At 54.0% G+C, this 17,483-nt stretch overlaps 2 protein-coding genes across 2 annotated transcripts in view; one reads left to right on the top strand and one right to left on the bottom strand.

Moving 5' to 3' along the window:
- Positions 1-725: 725 nt before the first annotated feature.
- LOC138826390 (P2X purinoceptor 4) lies at positions 726-13,952 on the bottom strand. Its single transcript, XM_070021497.1, has 12 exons — positions 13,752-13,952; positions 9,190-9,337; positions 7,416-7,487; positions 7,249-7,321; positions 6,614-6,710; positions 4,996-5,076; positions 4,498-4,639; positions 4,259-4,395; positions 2,521-2,614; positions 2,319-2,384; positions 1,782-1,877; positions 726-1,390 (listed from the first exon to the last, which is right to left on the bottom strand). Exons 1-12 carry the CDS (start codon positions 13,883-13,885, stop codon positions 1,364-1,366), a joined length of 1,167 nt encoding a protein of 388 aa, XP_069877598.1. The 5' UTR covers positions 13,886-13,952; the 3' UTR covers positions 726-1,363.
- LOC138826388 (intraflagellar transport protein 81 homolog) overlaps positions 13,125-17,483 on the top strand; it is a 154,966-nt gene continuing 150,607 nt past the window's right edge. The window contains exons 1-2 of the mRNA XM_070021493.1: positions 13,125-13,346; positions 16,459-16,558. The gene's annotated coding sequence lies outside the window, so the exon portion shown is untranslated. The remainder of the gene's footprint in view (positions 13,347-16,458; positions 16,559-17,483) is intronic.

Here is a 17,483-nt window from a genome sequence, read left to right as displayed (position 1 = left end):
CCACCAGCGCCCGGCCCACATACAGGTTTTTAAAGGTTCAAGTAAGGGGGGCAGGACATTTTTGGGTACAGGGGTGGGTCATGAAGGTGTCAACCTGACACCAGAGAAGGGTTAATTCAGGGGTGACGGAGATTGAGCCACACACAGGCACATCCAGGAATGCGAGGCCCAGAGGAGCTTGGAAAGGCAAAAAAAAAAAGACACGCCAACTGCTGGGCACTGATGGCTCATGCCTGTAATCCCAGCTACTTGGGAGGTGAGATCCAAGGATCATGGTTCAAAGCCAGCCTGGGCAGGGAAGTCCATGAAACTCCTTTCTCCAATTAATGTCTAAAAAGCTGGAAGTGAATTGTGTCTCATGCTGTAGAGTGCCAGCCTAAAGCAAAGAAAAAAAAGCAGCACCCAGGCCCTGAGTTCAAGGATTGGTATGTTTAAAAAAAATCCAAATGTCAGCTGGTTGTTTAAACACAAGCAGGGGTTTGTCAAAGGCAGTGGTGCCGGTGGCAGGTGGCAGGAGGGGCTGCAGAGGACTGGCCGTTCCTGGGTGTGCCTGCCCCCCCCCCCCCAAGGAGCCATCGTGTTAGCAAGGTTCTTACCCAACAGGCTGGTGAGGACCGCCCCCTACCTTTGTAGCTTCCGGCCTCCACTTTGTTAGGGTTTGGCCCGAGTGACTCTATGTTGATGCTGGTAACTATCACATAAGGAAAGGCAAAGCCAGACAAGGATTGAGAAAATCCTGTTTTAATGTTTGGTCCTCATCTTCTGCCCACTCTGCCTCGTGATTGCAAGGACAAAGTCCACGGCTGGAGGGAAGAAGAGCAGCAGCCCGGCCTGGCTCTGCTTAAGTCTGGGGAGCACGGTGAGGAGACCCTCCTCTGTCCCCAACACAGTGTCCCAGCTGAGTGGCCGTGCCTAGGAGCTGCAGCGGCCCTCGGGGCTGGAGACCGGAGCCCCTGGGGAACGCCGATTCTGGCGGCTCTCGAGAAGGCTCAGCCAGCCCATAGGCCAGGGCAGCGCCAACATCCGCGGGTCAGCGGCTCACCCAACACCGCCACTGCGTGGGAAGAACGGCGGGACACTGCAATCACTGTACTGAGTGGGCAAATGAGCCCACACAGACACAGGAGACGGGTGTGACGGCACCCCCTGCAGCGGACGCGGGATTCTAGCCAGTGAGACACTGACTCAGAAAACAGTGACGACAACAAAAAAAACCCACAGGAGGTTCTGGACAGCCTCGAATGTGCAGTGGAGTCTGATCAGAATCTCCAACGTCATCTGGGTGGCGACATGGCCATTTGTCCCTTCTTGCTGTGCTTGCAAGAGGGCCGAGGGAGCCCGGTGAGCGCGGGAGGCTTGGGCATCACTGCTCCAGCTCGCCAGCGAGACCCTGCGAAGGCAACGAGTGGGTAAGGGTACGCCTGGCACGCACCACCCCAGCCATGCCAGGAACACCTCAGACAGGGGAGGGAGGGGCTTCCGGACTTCCCACCAGAGAGGATTCCCATTGGTCCTGGGATAGGAGTCCCACAGGGTGGAACAGTGGTGAATGGAGAGATGACCACATCCACCATCGTAACTGCCTCACTAACAAAATCCAGCAGCGAAGCGGATGCCAGAGGCAGTGTGAAACGCCCGGGGAGATGGCGAGCAGGTGATGGACGGGTGCTGGATGCCAGCGCTGGTAGAAGGGCTTTGCCTGAGGGGGCGGGCCTGCTCCACTGGGCTGAGTGACGGGCAAGGTGCTCCAACCGCCGGCCCGCAGGGCACAGCAAGCCTACCTGCTCGTAGTCTTCCACATACTTGTACTTCTTCTCCCGGTAGTAGAACCTCTTCTTCATGCAGTAGAGCACTATGACGTCACACAGCACCGTCGCCTGAAGGAAGCGCAACACAGCACAGCCTGAGCCAGGAGCCAGAGAGCTTTTTTTTTTTTGAGGGGGGCGGGGGTCAGTCGTGGGGCTTGAACTCAGGGCCCAGGCACCGTCCCTCAGCTCTTTAGTTCAAGGTGAGCACTCTACCACTTGAGCCACAGTGCCACTTCCAGTTTTCTGGTGGTTCATTGGAGATAAGAGCTTTGAATCGCGATCCTCAGATCTCAGCCTCCTGGGTAATCAGGATTACAAGCATGAGCCACCAGGGCCCGACCCAGAGTGCTTTTATGTATGCCCCCTTCCCTGAATCTTCCCTCTTGGAGAAGGGGGTCAAGGCAGAGAAGCCTGGGGGTGATCTGGTCTGGAAATGAGCCTGGGGTTCCGGGGGATCAGGTGCCAATCCAGGGTCGCATCTCACTGGCCCAAGGGAGGCCCAGGACTCACCACCCCCAGGAGCGCCAGGCCTGAGCCAATGTTGATCATGGTTGGGATGATGTCAAACTTCCCAGCCTGCACAGGAGAGGAGAGGAGGGGAGAACTGTTTATGATGGGAAGAGAAGAGCAGCAAAAAGACAGAGGTGGGAGGGAGACCCCCTGTTCCAGCTGGATCCAAACTGAGGCAGATGGGGGTGAGCAGCGAGGCTACCTTGCCAAACACAATGACGTCGAAGCGGATGCCATATGCCTTGATGAGCGTGCGCTGCTCGTTGCCAGCAAGGTCCCTGTAGTACTTGGCGAACCTGGGGGCGAAAGGCTATGTCTGCGGGCGTGGCTCGGGCCGGAGCAGATGCTGTCCTGTTAGCTGGGCCAGTGCGGCACTCACAGGGGGTCCCGAGCCTGAACCTCAGGCCTCCCCCTCTGCTGAGGTGGACTGGGCCCCAGGAAGACACCAGGACCCCATGGCTGGAGGGGTAAGGGACACCCCCTCTCTATTGTCTCCTCTTACAAGATGGCCTATGCCTGAACTTCTTACTGAGAGTGAGCCACTTGCCTCTCCCTAGGGGACCCAGGGAGGATGTGGCCAGCCAGCAGTCACCAAGACAGCATTCTACATGGGAGACCCAGCCATTCCAAGGGCCTTGCAGCACCGCCTGCGGCCTAGGCCTCTGTTGAATGGTCACTGTCTGCTATTTTGTCTTCTATATGGGCTCCCTTGTGGCTTGTTCACTCACTGTAGAATTCAGTTGTTTTTGATGTGCTTACACGCATGTGCACCTGTTGAGCCTTAGCACATTTTCATCACCTCCAAAGGAAAGCCTCATTTCCTCTGGCTCCCTCTACCACCCTCCCCCAGCCCTGAACCTGCAGCCTACACTTTCTCTGCCATGGTCCCGCCATCCTCCTCTGGCCTCTACCCATTTCTCTAGGGTTCCAACCTGAGCCTGAGGTTTCCACAGCTGTTTCCACAAGAACCATGAGAAGGCAGAGATGGAGCAACGCAAGTCTAACTCTTTGGAGAACTTCGTTCTAATACCAGCCATACTATCAGCAAAGCAGGGATGATTTCTACCACACACTGGATCCCACATGTTGCCACTAGAGGGAGCCAGGGGCAAGGCAAAAGTGTGCCGACCCCCCTCGGGCATCTCCTAGGATCTATACTTAACCAGCAGATATGAAAGATGCCATCAAGGGCAAGTGATGTGCCACAGAGCTACCACTGCAGCTATGGATTTTGATGCCTAGGAAAGGGCATATCTCCTGGCCCTTATCAGCTTCCCAGCTGCACTGGACAGAACAGCATGTGTGTTTGCACACACATGTGGAAACAGGGTCTTTGCAGATACGATTAGTTGAGGACATTGCGCTATTAAGGCAGGCCCTATATCTAACGACTGAGGTCCTAAGAAGAGAGGAAGGAAGTGACACGCCTAGAGGTTAGAGATTGCTGGGAGCTGCCAGAAATCGGAAGAGTCAAGGAAGGATCCTGCCCTAGAGCTTTTGGGAGGAACACTGTCCCACAGAATCTTGTACTTTGGACTTCCAGCCTGGTGAGAGAATACAATCCTGAGGTCCCAAGCTTTGCAGAGGTACTGCGTTTCTAGTGGGAAAATATGAGCACAGGCTGTTTTGTTTTTGAGACAGAGTCTCACTGTGTAGCCCAGGCTGTCCTGGAACTCAGGCTCTTCCTGCCTTCCAAGTGCCCGGATTGCAGACAGGTATCACCATACCAGGTTGCACACCAGATGAACCTAAATTCTGTGTCGCCTGCCCACTGTGGATTCTGAGAAACCAATTTGTGCCTCATGGGATCAATGGCCCGTCCTGGGGGTGCTGTATGAGTGCTGGCCTTTGGGGGTAATGGACACCCCCATGACTGGGAGCCCGACCCAACCTCTGTCATTCCCTCACTTAGTTACAAGAGGGCCTAAGTTCGTGCCTACCTGAAATTGTAGCCAGGGGACACGTTGTGCTCCACATCGCGGGTGTCGAGGCGCCGGAAGGAGTACCTGGGCAGGCAGAGGGAGGCGGCTCTGTCCAGGTTGCAGTTCCACTTGATCTGGATGCCCATGATCCCCCCCTGTGGGAGGCAGTGCAGACAGCCACACCGGGCTTTCGTCAGAGCCTGCTCTGCTCTGAGATGTGTCCAGAATCGTGTGAAAAAAGCCAGGCCTGTACCTACCTCCTCCGCCATGTCCTGGAAGCTGTGCCCTGCGTCCTCCACTATTTTGCCAAGACGGAATATGGGGCAGAAGGGATCGGTCTGGGCGTCATAAATGCACGATTTGAGGTAGGAGGTGGTGATGTTGGGAAGGATATTCCTCCTAAACCCAGGAAGAAGAAAATCAGAGTGAGGAAAGCCTCAGAGGGGAGCTGTAAGGAGTTGGGCGCTGGTGGCTCACGCTTGTAATCCCAGCTACCCATTAGGCTGAGACCTGAGGACAAAGGCTACAAGCCAGGCAGAAAAATCCATGAAACAAGATCTTATCTCCGGTAACCACCAAAAAACTAGAAGTAAATCTATGGCTTAAGTGGTAGAGCACCAGCCTTGAGCAAAAGAGCTTAGGGACAGCACCCAGGCTCTGAGTTCAAGCCCCAGTACTGAAACACACACACACAAAGAAGAAGAAAGCCAGAAGCTTCTCCAAGACACAGACTACCACAGCCAAGAAACACTCACTTGCTAAAGTTGAACTTCGGATACCAAATGTTGTTCTTCACCAAAAGTGTGAAGTTCTCTGCAGCCTTTAAAAAAGCAGGCCTGCAAAAACAAATGTGTAGGATATTGTCACTAATGTACATATATCTACTTATCATGTACATACATGTATTCTATTTTATAAGAAGGTAGCATTTCTTTTATGTTGTTCGTAGGGCTTGAACTCTGGGCCTGGACACTGTCGCTGAGCACTTCAACTCAAGGGAGCACTCTACCACTTGAGCCACAGCACCACTTCTGGTTTTCTGGTGGTTTATTAGAGATAAGAGTCTCACAGATTTTCCTGTCGGGGCGGGCTTTGAACTGGGATCTTCAGATCTCAGCCTCCTGAGTAGCTAGGATTACACCAGCACCCAGCAGAAGGTAGCATTTCTAAAACATAAGCTTTGCAATGTCACTTTGTCAAGAAGGAAGGGTAGAGGCATTTTTGGCACCTCCTTTCTTCTGAATAAATATTAGGTCAGGAGCAGAGAGCAGATCAGCCTTCCTGGCTTGCCCATGGCAGTGGGCAGTGGGAACTCCGAAGCCATGCAGAGGAGGGCGCTGGCTTGCGCTCGCAAGACCTCAGCCTTGCTCACTGCAGGTGCTGTCTGACCGATCTGGTTTGACAAGTCAAAGCAAAGGTGGCTTTGCCTGCATCCGGGTCTCAGTGGCAAAGTACACATAGCATTTGCCAGCTGGCGGGCAGGCTGCCCCATGTCACAGGTGCCACATCAGCTCCCAGCAGACAGGACGGCTGAACTGGTCCGCAAGGTGGATTTTTTCTTATGAGAGAACCTGGCATTCAGAGTGACGTCACTGGTCTGCCCGGAGCAAGGCCAGGAGAGGGCCTCTCATCACGCAGTGATGAGAGGTGACGGCTTGGGCCGGGCAGAGGCCCAGAGCCAAGGCCCCACGCCCTCCTAGAGAGGGCAGGGCTACAGCAGGGGCCGTCAGGCCTGCCATTTTGTCAAGTTTCTGGTGTACCTCAGCAGCTCTGTTCCCAGGGTGCACCCCATGCGCACCCCTTTTATTTTCTATTTATTTTTTTTGGTGGGGTCCGGTCGTGGGGCCTGAACTCTGGGCCTGGGCGCTGTCCCTCAGCGTTTCAGCTCAAGGCGAGCGCTCTACCACTTGAGCCAGAGCGCTACTTCTGGCTTTTTTTCTTTTTGCTTATGTGGTGCTGGGGAATCGAACCCAGGGCCTCATGCATGCAAGGCAAGCGCTCTACCACTGAGCCACCTTCCCAGCCCCACACACCCCTTTTAAGACCAGATTTGTTCTTTCTAATCCACATGTCATAAAATGAGCCATGTAGAAACCAACCAGTTCTGTGGCATTTGGTGAGTTCGTCTGCAGTGAGGCGCAATCCCTCTAATTCCCCCAGAAGAAACGGCAAGTGGGGCACACAGTCCCCCATGGGCCCAGGCTGTCCTCCAACTCACGGTTTTCCTAATCAGCTTCCAGGCCCCAGGTCCAAGGGAGGCTGAGGCCAGAAGACTGTGGTTCTAGGCCAGCCAGAACTACACAGTCAGCACTGGCAGCTCCCCGAGGCTGGGAACAAGGTCAGGCAGCCCCGCAAGTCCAGGCTGGGCCTTACCGGGGCACACGTGTGTCATCCTCCACAGGGCACCAGGCCGCCACCTCACAGGTCTTCATGGACATGTTGAATGGCACGCATCTGCCAGTCTCCACTCCTGTGGGGGGCAGGGGAATGGCTCCAGGTGTCTGGGGGTCTCCATGTCCTCCCTTTACGGGGTGGAATGAGAACCCTGTTTCCACCCCGAGCCCCTGGGGGGCCAATTTGGAGCAAGTTCAATGCTGGGGTGACAGAACTGGCACACAAATGCCACCTGAGTGCTGGCCACGCTGCCAGCAGGGCCAGCATGATAGCCAGTGACAGAACGGGACAGGCACATGGCACGGCTGGCTTCTGGGGCCCCCACAGCACAGGTCCCCCACAGGGCCTGGCGTCCCGGGTGCATTAGCCTCACCCGGGGCTATGGCTATTTTTTTTTTAATGTCAGGGATGGAACCTAGAACCTCACCCATGCCTGCGCTCTGCTACAGCACAACATACTGTGGGCGGGGGGGTGGGGGGCTCTTTATGCTAGCAATTTCCACAGAGATTCTCCTGGGGCAGCGGCTTGGTGGGAGCCACTGTGGGGCAAGGAGGGAGGCGGGACTGGGGGGAGGGGATCAGTGTCCCCGGAACTCAGCCCCGCTCACTCCTACCGTTGCTGTGGGTGCCCGCAGAGCCGGCCCTGCAGTCGGTGTCCGAATCACACAAGGTGGTCTTATCAGGGATCTGGAGGGAGAATGGGTGGGAACACCATCTGTGTGGTCCAGCTGGCCATGTGGACCGTGGGGGGCCTGAGGTGCTTTGCCAAAAAGCCACCTACTTCGGGACAGGTGCTCTGGGTCTGGTTTGTGGTGATGATCATATTGGTCATGACAAACAGAGAGTCTTCCTCCTGTGGAGAGAGCAGAGAGCACTGCCCAGTTACCTGCTTGTTAACCAGCAAAAGCCAAGGCGAGATATGGTTCAAGTGGCACAGGGCCAGTCCTGAGCAGAAAAAGCTGAGAGCACCACAGGGCCCTGAATTCAAGCCCCAGTATTAGCACAAAAAAATCTGGAAACTCCCAGCAGTTGATGCTCCTAAGACAAACAGAGCCAGCTTGGGAGCCACAGTGGAGATGAGGTGACTGGACACACCCACCCCTAGTCTGACAAGGTGGAAGCTTCTAGGCATTTGTTCTAGGTAAAGAAAGGCCTAGAACAAATGTTGTCAGGGACAGGCAATGGCTCTGGTGGGGAGGCGGGAGGGCCGTCACTCACGGGCCCACACCTCTTCGCTGGTGTCTGGGAGTCTGCTCCTAAGCCTCTCAAGACGGGGTCTCTTTCATTTCAAATGTAGGGAGCCGAGTAGATGCACTGATCGCACCCCACACAGAGAGGCACAGAGAAACAAGAGCCGGCGGAGAGCCGCAGGTGGTGACCACACTGCCCATCTGGGAGGTAGAAGGCAGGGCCGTGGGGCAGCCCAGTCTCCAACCTTCCCCGGCTTCCACAGCCCCCCAGCAGACCGGGACAGAGCTGGCTTTTCAGAAGGCCCAGACGAGCCTGCCAGCAAGGCCACCAGCCAATCTGCTGATCCATTCCACCTAGAAGCTTCTCTGTGGGTCCCTCACGTGAGGAGACTGGGGCTGGTGAGTACAACTCAGAAAGCATGGACACCTCGCCTGCCTTCTCCCGGCTCTGAGCCAGGAGCCAGGAGCCGGCAGCCGCCCTGGTCACTGCTGCCCTCTGGAAGGGCATATCACGTTAGGCCACGTGTCGGTGTTTAATTTGCAGCTGTGGGCTGGGGATACAGTACTGGGTGCTTGCCTAGAAGGTGCAAGGCCCTGACTTCCATCCCCAACACACACACACACACACACACTCCCCCCAAAACAAAAACCACCTCAGGATATTAACTTGTGACCTCCATCCCTTTAATCCTCAAGGGATTCTACACTGTTTTCTCTGGGTCTGGTCCTAGGCTGGCATTGCTGTTGAACTTGTTTCATTCTCTGACAGGATTTGCTGTATGGGTGTATGATAATAATACAAATATAAAATGTGGGAAGGTGCTATTTCTCCCTGATTTCCACCCCCCTAGGATTTAAGACATTTTCTTACTTTGCTTTCAGGATTTAAGACAAGCAATGATGTCCTTATTTTAAAAAATTAAAAAAAAAAAAAAAAAAGACAAGGAGCCAGTAAGTCACATCTATAATCCTAGCTACTCAGGGGGCTGAGATCTGAGGATCACAGTCGAAAGTCTGCCTAGGCAGGAAAGTCCATGAGACTCTTGATCTCCAATTAACCACCAGAAAACTGGAAGTAGAGCCAAGCCTCAAAGTGGTAGAGCACTAGCCTTAAGCAGAAAAGCTCAGGGACAGCACCCAGGCCCAGAGTTTAAGCCCCACAACCAATAACACAAACAAACCAAAAATCATGGTCTCAGGCTAAAAGCACCTAGTTTTCAAGCTGCCTGCTGGACTGGAAGCCCCGAAGAGAGACGGCTGCAAACAATCAGCCTGGGCATCAGACATGTTAGAGCTTGCACACAAATCATTAGTCACGTGTACATTCAGTAAAGAACATGCGAACCAGAGGTGGCAGGGAGATACCTGAGGGGGGATCACATAGTCAGCCACATCCCAAATCCGGAAGCCAAGGTTCGAAGAGTTGGTCACAGCCACTCCTTTGGCCTTGGTAGTAACTGAGCTGACCACAGAGTCCATTTCCTGGTAGCCCTTTTCCCATACAAACACCCACCTATAAAAGAAAATAGTGCCATTAGGATTCAGAGACTCTGAACTGATGCCAGGAGCCTCTGTAGCCAGAGAGGCTGGAAGAAGGAAGTTAACTAATTATGTGACTTTGCAAAGTGGCTTTGCTTCTAGAGACCACATTTCCCCTTCTACAACCAGGGACTTGTAGTTTAAAGCTAGCAGGGCAGGAAAGTCCCAGGAGATTCTTATGTCCAATGAGCCACCAGTAAACTGGAAGTAGCCCTGTGGCTCAAAGTGGTAAAGCACTAGCCTTAAGCAAAGAAAAAATAATAAAAACAACCCACTGGGAACAGCATCTAAGCCCTGAGAGTTTATGCCCCAGGACTGCACACAGCAGTCAGAACACAGGAGATAAATCCATAAATTCTCAATAAATGCTATCTCGTGTGTGTGTGTGTGTGTGTGTGTGTGTGTGTGTGTGTGTGTGCGTGCGCGCGCGAGCGCGCGCGCGCGCACAAGGATATTAAGACTTGAACTCAGAGCTTTGCACTCTCCTTAGTTTTTCATTCAAGCTGTCACTCTACCACATGAGCCACAGCTCCACCTCCAACTTTTTACTCATTACTTAGAGATAAGAATCTCTGGTTAGGGCTGGGAAGGTGGCTCAGTGGTAGAGCGCTTGCCTTGCATGCTCAAGGCCCTGGGTTCGATTCCTCAGCACCACATAAGCAAAAAGAAAAAAGCCGGAAGTGGAGCTGTGGCTCAAGTGGTAGAGCGCTAGCCTTGAGCTGAAGAGCTGAGGGACAGCGCTCAGGCCCAGAGTTCAGGCCCCACAACCGGACCCCAAAAAAAAAAAAAAGAATCTCTGGTTAAGCTGAGCACCAGTAGCTCACAACTGTAATCCTAGCTACTCAGGAGGCTGAGATCTGAGGATTACGGTTCAAAGCCAGCCTGGGCAGGAAACTCCATGAGACTCTTATCTCCAATAAACCACTAGAAAACCGGAAGTGGTGCTGTGGCTCAAGCGCTAGAGCACTCGCCTGAGGGACAGCGTCCATGCCCAGAGTTCAAGCCCCACGACCGACCAAAAAAAAAAAAGAATCTCTGATTGTCTGGTTGTGTGGGGTGGGGGGACAGGTATGTTGGAGGGGGAGGGAAAAACTAGGAGAAAACAAAGGGAGTGGTGACACTGTTAAAAAGAAATGTACTTACTACCTGACTTCTGTAACTAACTCTGTATCCCCTCTCCAATAACAATCTAAAAATGTCAAAAAAAATTTTTTAATGAAGCTCTGGGATTTGTCTGCCTGGGCTGGCTTCAACCCACAATCGTCAGATCTCTGCCTCCTGAATAGTTAGTTAGGATTACAGGCATGGGCCACGGTCTTAAAGCACTTTCTACAGTGTCTTATTTTTTCCCCCAGGAATTCAGCTTCCTGCATGCTTCTCTCTTCTGAAGAGCAGGTGTTAATACTGGTGAGGATAACTGGGAGGCTCAAGGTGTTGGTGCAGAGAGGTTAGGACATACAAGCACAGACTCACAGCTCAGCTCCCCGACTCATGAGCCCGAATCTTGGGCCAAGTGGCTCAACTGACCTGGGCCTCTGTTTTTCCCATCTGAGAGATGGGAATCAGACAGACCCTTGAGGATTGTTGGGAGGTTAAATGAGGTAATGTGTACCAAATGTTTAGAACAACGTTTGCACAGTACAGCAATCAGAATCCTTCCCCTGTTGAGCTGTTGTGCACCAGGTACCAGAGGCTATTACACAATTGTTTCTAAAGGTAAGAAAATGCAGGAGATGTGGCTCAAATAGTAGAGCACCAGCCATGAATGCAAAGAAGTCAAGCGAGAGCTATGGTCCTGAGGCTCAAGGTCCACTACTGGCACATGTACAAAAAAAAAAAAAAATCTCGTAAGGCATAGATGCTAAGAGCAGCAATTCACTGGCTTGGGTTACTCATTTGTGCGCTGTTGGCTCTTAGCAGTCCCTGGAGTCCCTGCTGGGCCTCGGCTTGGGCCTTTTCCTTGATGAGCTCTTCTTCTGGACTTCTAAGAATGCATCTGCGGGAGTTTCCATCTTCCAGTTGGACACAGAGACCCTTAGCACAGGAAGGCCACTATTGTTTTACCACCATACAGGGAGTTGCTAAATCAGAGACAGTTTCACAATCATCACTATCATGTGATTAGCTATTTCATTATCATGTGACTAACAAGATTTGATAACTGGGAATTTAGAAGGTCTGTCTTGGAGAAAGGGTTGCTCTATGGGAGAAGAGACCACAACTCTGCTAAGTGTCATTAGATCAGAAAGTTAAGAAAGCACACACACACACACACACACACACACACACACACACACAAAATCCCTTGAGTCTACAAAGCTATCTGAGTGCGAAGCATTACTGCTTTTCAAAATCCTTACTCCTCTAAATCCAGTGTGTACCTTACAGTTCCAAAGCATTTCAATCTGGAGTATTAAGAGTTCAATAGGTACTTGTGCCTACCGTTATCCTAATGTCCAACACAGCTAGGGATACTTTCTGCAGCCCAGACTTTTCCAGGTGGATGTGAACTAATCCTCTCATGAGAACAAAAGCCAAGAAGAGTTCAGCCCTGTACCTGTGGCTCTCGTCTGTAATTCTAGCTACTCAGGAGGATGAAATCTGAGGCTCGTGGTTCAAAGCCAGCCTGGGCAGGAAAGTCCATGAGACTCTTATCCAATTAACCACCAGAAAACTGGAAGTGGCATTGTGGCTTAAGTGGTAGAGCACTCTTCTCCTTGAGCTGAAGAGCTTAGGGACAGTGCCCAGGCCCAGAGTTCAATCCCCATGACTGACCAAAAAACAAACAAAACAAATAAAAAACGAAACAAAAAAAACCACCTGGGCAGGAAGGTTTCTGAGACTCTGATCTCCAATTAATTGCCCAAAAGCTGGAAGTGGAACTGTGACTCCAAGTGGTAGAACACCAGCACACCCAGGCCTGGAGTTCAAGTCTCATACCAGCCACTTGCTGCTCCTCCCCCGCCCCCCCCAAAAAAGGCAAGAGCTAAAGCTGTATGAGATTTGCTGTCAATGCTTCTGTTCCCCCAGGAATGAGAGTTCATTTACCAGCTGAGTCTTAATTTGGAGAGTGCATCACAATCTACAGCTGGTGGAGTGGGGAACTACCAGACCACCGAGTTCCATCTTGGATAGAGGTCAGGTGGGTATGATGTCAGCTCCATACCTGATGCTTGGCTGAATTGTTGGGTTCTGGAGTTCAAACCCAGGGTCTCAAGCACACAAGCACACTTTATCTCTCAGCTAGGTACTCAGCAAAATGTCTCAAGTACTCTCAGCATGCAATGCAGCCGGGACAGACATGAGCAGCCAGACCAGCTCCTTCCTGTGTATTCCCTTGGGAAGTGTGAGCAGATTCCAAGATCACCCCACCTCAAGATCAGGATCTATTAAACGGTTTCTGGATGAATTGTTCATGATCAATGTGTAAACCCCTAGGGGATGGACTCCCCAACTCTGCTAACATCAGAACACCCCAGGAGCTGACAGACTCAGGTCTGACGCTGGGAGCCTGCGGTATTTTTCTGGTTCCCAAATGGCTTCAGTGTGCAGTCAATGTGGGGGACCTTTCCCTCCCTCCCTTTCCCCCCCCCCCCCCGCCCAACCGCAAGGCCTTGAAAAACAGAAGCAGATACATCTCAGCCCAGCAGCTTGCAGACACTGGAACACCTCAGGTGAACTTGAGATGGGGATCAACTGGCAGGGCCACTGTCCCGCCCTCTCCTGGGCGGCGCAGGTGGTTGCAGTGCATGCAAGGAACGTGGCGGAGGGAAGCCGAGGGCGCGGGTGTGCGGCGCCCACACACCCAGCGGGAAGCAGAGGGAAGCAGCAGGCTAGAGCAGCCACTCCGCAAGTGAAGGGGCTCGGGCCACGTCTGGGAAGGGTGACTTCGCTACCCTGGGCTATCTCAGAGGAAAGAACCGGCGTGGGAATGCGAAGCCTGGGCCGTCAGACCATCAGAACAGCATCGCTGAGCCAGACAGGTGAGTGAGGTCGGCCTGGCCAGGCTTTCCTTAAAAACACCACGTGGGACAATGCGGCCGGCCTGACCCCAGGCCCCTGGACCACAAGCCCCCTGCAGGGCGAGTCGCCAACCTGGAGTCGCCACCCGCTGCACTACACGTGAGGCCCGGCCGCGGGGCCACACGGTGGCCCGGGCCTAGAGGAGCAGGTGCGCAGGCGCGGCCTTCCGAGCACACACCCCCCCCAAGCCGGGCCCGCCCCTCCCCGATGACGTCACCAGGTGCGCGGGTACGGCCGTCCACGCACCCTGAGCCGAGCCCCCTCCCACGCTGACGTAGGCCCGGACGAGCAGGTGCGCAGGCGCGGCGGTCCGCGCGCCCCCTCCCCGCCCGCCCCCACCCCATCCCCGCGCGCGGCCGCCTCACCCGATGACGTAGGCCAGGATGAGCAGCTGCACGGCGCGGTTCATGAGCCCTACTTTACGGCTGCGGATGAGCACGATGCGCGGCGTGTCGTACTCGAACAGGAAGCCCCGCAGCACGGCGCAGCAGCCCGCCATGGCCCCGCGCGCCGCTTCCCGCCGGGCCGCTGCCCCGTCGTCCCGCCGCCGCGCCGTCGCCGCCGGAGCCCCGCCCACCGGGCCCGGCCGCCCCGCCGCGCCGCCCCGGGGGAGGGCCCGGAAGGAGCTGCCGCGGCCTGGGGCCCTCGTGACCCACCTCCGGAGCTCGGGCCTGGGTAATGACCCCCCCAAGGACTGAGGGGCACCCCTGAGGAGGGAGGGCGTCCCCCGCCCGGGGGAGACACCCCCCCCCCGGGGCTCAGCTGGCCTGAGGAAACCGGAGCCTCGCGAGCCAGTCACCTCCCCGGTCAGACCCAAAACCTCAACGCGCCACCTTCGGGGTACCTCACTCACGCGAGCACCTCCCGGGGTGCCTCATCCACATGAGCACCTCCCGGGGTGCCTCACCCACGCGAGCACCTCCCGGGGTACCTCACCCACGCGAGCACCTCCCGGGGTACCTCACCCACGCGAGCACCTCCCGGGGTACCTCACCCACGCGAGCACCTCCCGGGGTACCTCACCCACGCGAGCACCTCCCGGGGTACCTCACCCACGTGAGCACCTCCCGGGGTACCTCACCCACGCGAGCACCTCCCGGGGTGCCTCATCCACGCGAGCACCTCCCGGGGTGCCTCATCCACATGAGCACATCCCGGGGTGCCTCATCCACATGAGCACCTCCCGGGGTACCTCATCCACATGAGCACCTTCGGGGGTACCTCACCCACATGAGCACCTTCGGGGGTACCTCACCCACAGGTGCACCTTCCGGGGTACCTCATCCACATGAGCACCTCCCGGGGTGCCTCATCCACATGAGCACCTTCGAGGGTACCTCATCCACATGAGCACCTTCTGGGGTACCTCACCCACGCGAGCACCTTCCGGGGTACCTCATCCACATTAGCACCTTCGGGGGTACCTCATCCACATGAGCACCTTCGGGGGTACCTCATCCACATGAGCACCTCCCAGGGTACCTCATCCACGCGAGCACCTTTGGGGGTACCTCACCTACGTGAGCACCTTCCGGGGTACCTCATCCCCACGAGCACCTTCCGGGGTACCTCACCCACGCGAGCACCTTCCGGGGTACCTCATCCACACGAGCACCTTCTGGGGTACCTCATCCACATAAGCACCTTCGAGGGTACCTCACCCACGCGAGCACCTTCCGGGGTACCTCACCCACATGAGCACCTTCGGGGGTACCTCATCCACATGAGCCCCTTCGGGGGTACCTCATCCACATGAGCACCTCCCAGGGTACCTCATCCATGCGAGCACCTTCGAGGGTACCTCACCCACGTGAGCACCTTCCAGGGTACCTCACCCACGCGAGCACCTTCTGGGGGGTACCTCATCCACATGAGCACCTTCGGGGGTACCTCATCCACATGAGCACCTCCCAGGGTACCTCATCCACGCAAGCACCTTCCGGGGTACCTCACCCACGCGAGTACCTTCTGGGGTACCTCATCCACGCTAGCACCTTCGGGGGTACCTCACCCACATGAGCACCTTCCGGGGTACCTCATCCACGCGAGCACCTTCCGGGGTACCTCACCCACGCGAGCACCTTCCGGGGTACCTCACCCACGCGAGCACCTTCTGGGGGGTACCTCATCCACACGAGTACCTTCTGTGGGTACATCATCCACACAAGCACCTTCCAGGGTACTTCACCCACATGTGCACCTTCGGGGGGTACCTCAACCATGCGAGCACCTGGGGGGAGGATACTTCACAAACTGCAACACTGCATTACCAAGGACTCTCCCTCATAATCACTTTTAATCTGTAGACCACTTCCAAACAGTATACCAGTTTCCCGGATGACTCTCATCTGGATGGTTTTTATTTTTTTAGTGCTATTTAGATTTTCACATTGAGCCCCAGCCTCTCACACGCTAAGCAGGTGCTCACCACTATGCTACACCCCACCCCTGACCAGTTCTTAATCTGTATCTACATATACATAAACTCAGGTGTCCAGTGTACTGGTAGAGGGGCTCGGACTCTAGGCCTCAAGCTGTCATAGCCTGTGCTCTACCTCTTGAGCCACACCCCTAGACCAGCGTTTTTGCTCTTGCTCGTTAGGTGGAGATGGAGTTTCTCAGATTTCTCTTCCAGAGTTGTCTTCCAGTGGTGATCCTCAGATCTCAGCCTCCTGAGTAGCCAGGATTACAGGCATGAGCACCAGCATCCAGAACATTGTACATTTTAAATGAACAAATTTTATGGCATGTGAATTATATTCCCATATTAAATAGTGTAAATAAGGCCTCACAAAGTAGGTACCAGAATGTTGGGGCCAAATCTCATGTTCTTCGTTACAGGGTAGCATCTTAGGCTCAGGCTCTCACAGAGCATGTTTAAAATGTTTATTTCAGATACAGTTCAAATACTTTCTGTTATCTGGCTTCTTTGTTGCTCGTTAAGGTAGTGCCTCACTCTCTCTAGGTAATTTGTTTCTCCTAGCAATAGTGGTCCATCCTGCCCAAGGTCTGGCCCATCTGATTCTCTTAGGCTGTGGCATTGGGACAGAGGCAGCTCTTTCTTCTCTGCAGGTGGCTAGAACTGAGTTGGGAGAGCAGTGATGCACACAGAGAAGCCCAGAAGCAACGTCTGCAGAAACAAATATGAAACAGACCACAACAAGCTGCAGAGGTAAGGGGTTCTATTCCTGGTTCACCTTGTCCTGGAGAGACACTCCCCAGCCCCCCTCTAACTATATATAAAACTGTATTTTTAAAATTTATTTTGTCAGTCATGGGGCTTGAACTCAGGGCCTGGGCACTCTCCCTGAGATCTTTTAACTCAAGGCTACCACACTACCACTTTGAGCCATAGCTCTACTTCCAGTTTTCTGGGTAAGAGTCTCACAGACTTTCCTGCATGGGCTGGCTTTGAACTGTGATCCTCAGATCTCAGCCTCCTGAGTAGCCAGGATTACAGGCATGAGCTACCAGCGCCTGGCACATTTACTTATTTATATTTGTGGTTATGGTAAGTACATCCTGGGGCCTTTTGTGTGTACTGGGTAAATGCTTCACCACTGAGCTACGTCAGCAGCCCTAAATGTCCTTTAAAAAAAACAAACAAGCAACAAACTTAAGCTAGTAGCCTTCTGAAATTAGGAGATGACAAGTCACAGATATGCTGCTAAGATCCAGCAGATGAAGAATGTCATGTAGGCGATAAAACAAGCATTGGCATGAATGCAGAAAATTACAAGGGAGAGTCCCTGCCTTGAGCTAGTACTAAGAACAGCAGTAAATAAACAATAGCTCCTAAAAGCAGTGAGTGCCCACAAGAAGCACAGCCAAGAGCTTCCAGGGAGCCCCATGGGTCTGGGACCATTTAGTAAGAGACCGGTGTGCCTGGGGGTGTCATTCGGCTATATAGCAGGGTGAGGCTGCCGTTTGTCTCAGTGGCCTTAAGCTACACAAAGCCAGACAACAGAGATAATCATTTTTGTTCAGGAGTATCTTCAACAAAAAAGATGTTGAAATATTTAGGCAGATTAAGATATCATTTTTACTTACCTGGCACATACACCTGCAAAGCCTCCATGTATGATGTCAGAACACAC

Source organism: Dipodomys merriami, unplaced genomic scaffold (genome assembly GCF_024711535.1).
Source record: "Dipodomys merriami isolate MVZ:Mamm:240054 unplaced genomic scaffold, mDipMer1.0.p SCAF_142, whole genome shotgun sequence".
Classification (NCBI taxonomy): Eukaryota; Metazoa; Chordata; class Mammalia; order Rodentia; family Heteromyidae; genus Dipodomys; species Dipodomys merriami.
The sequence above is the reverse complement of the archived record's forward strand: the minus strand, read 5'-3'. Positions and strand labels throughout refer to the sequence as shown.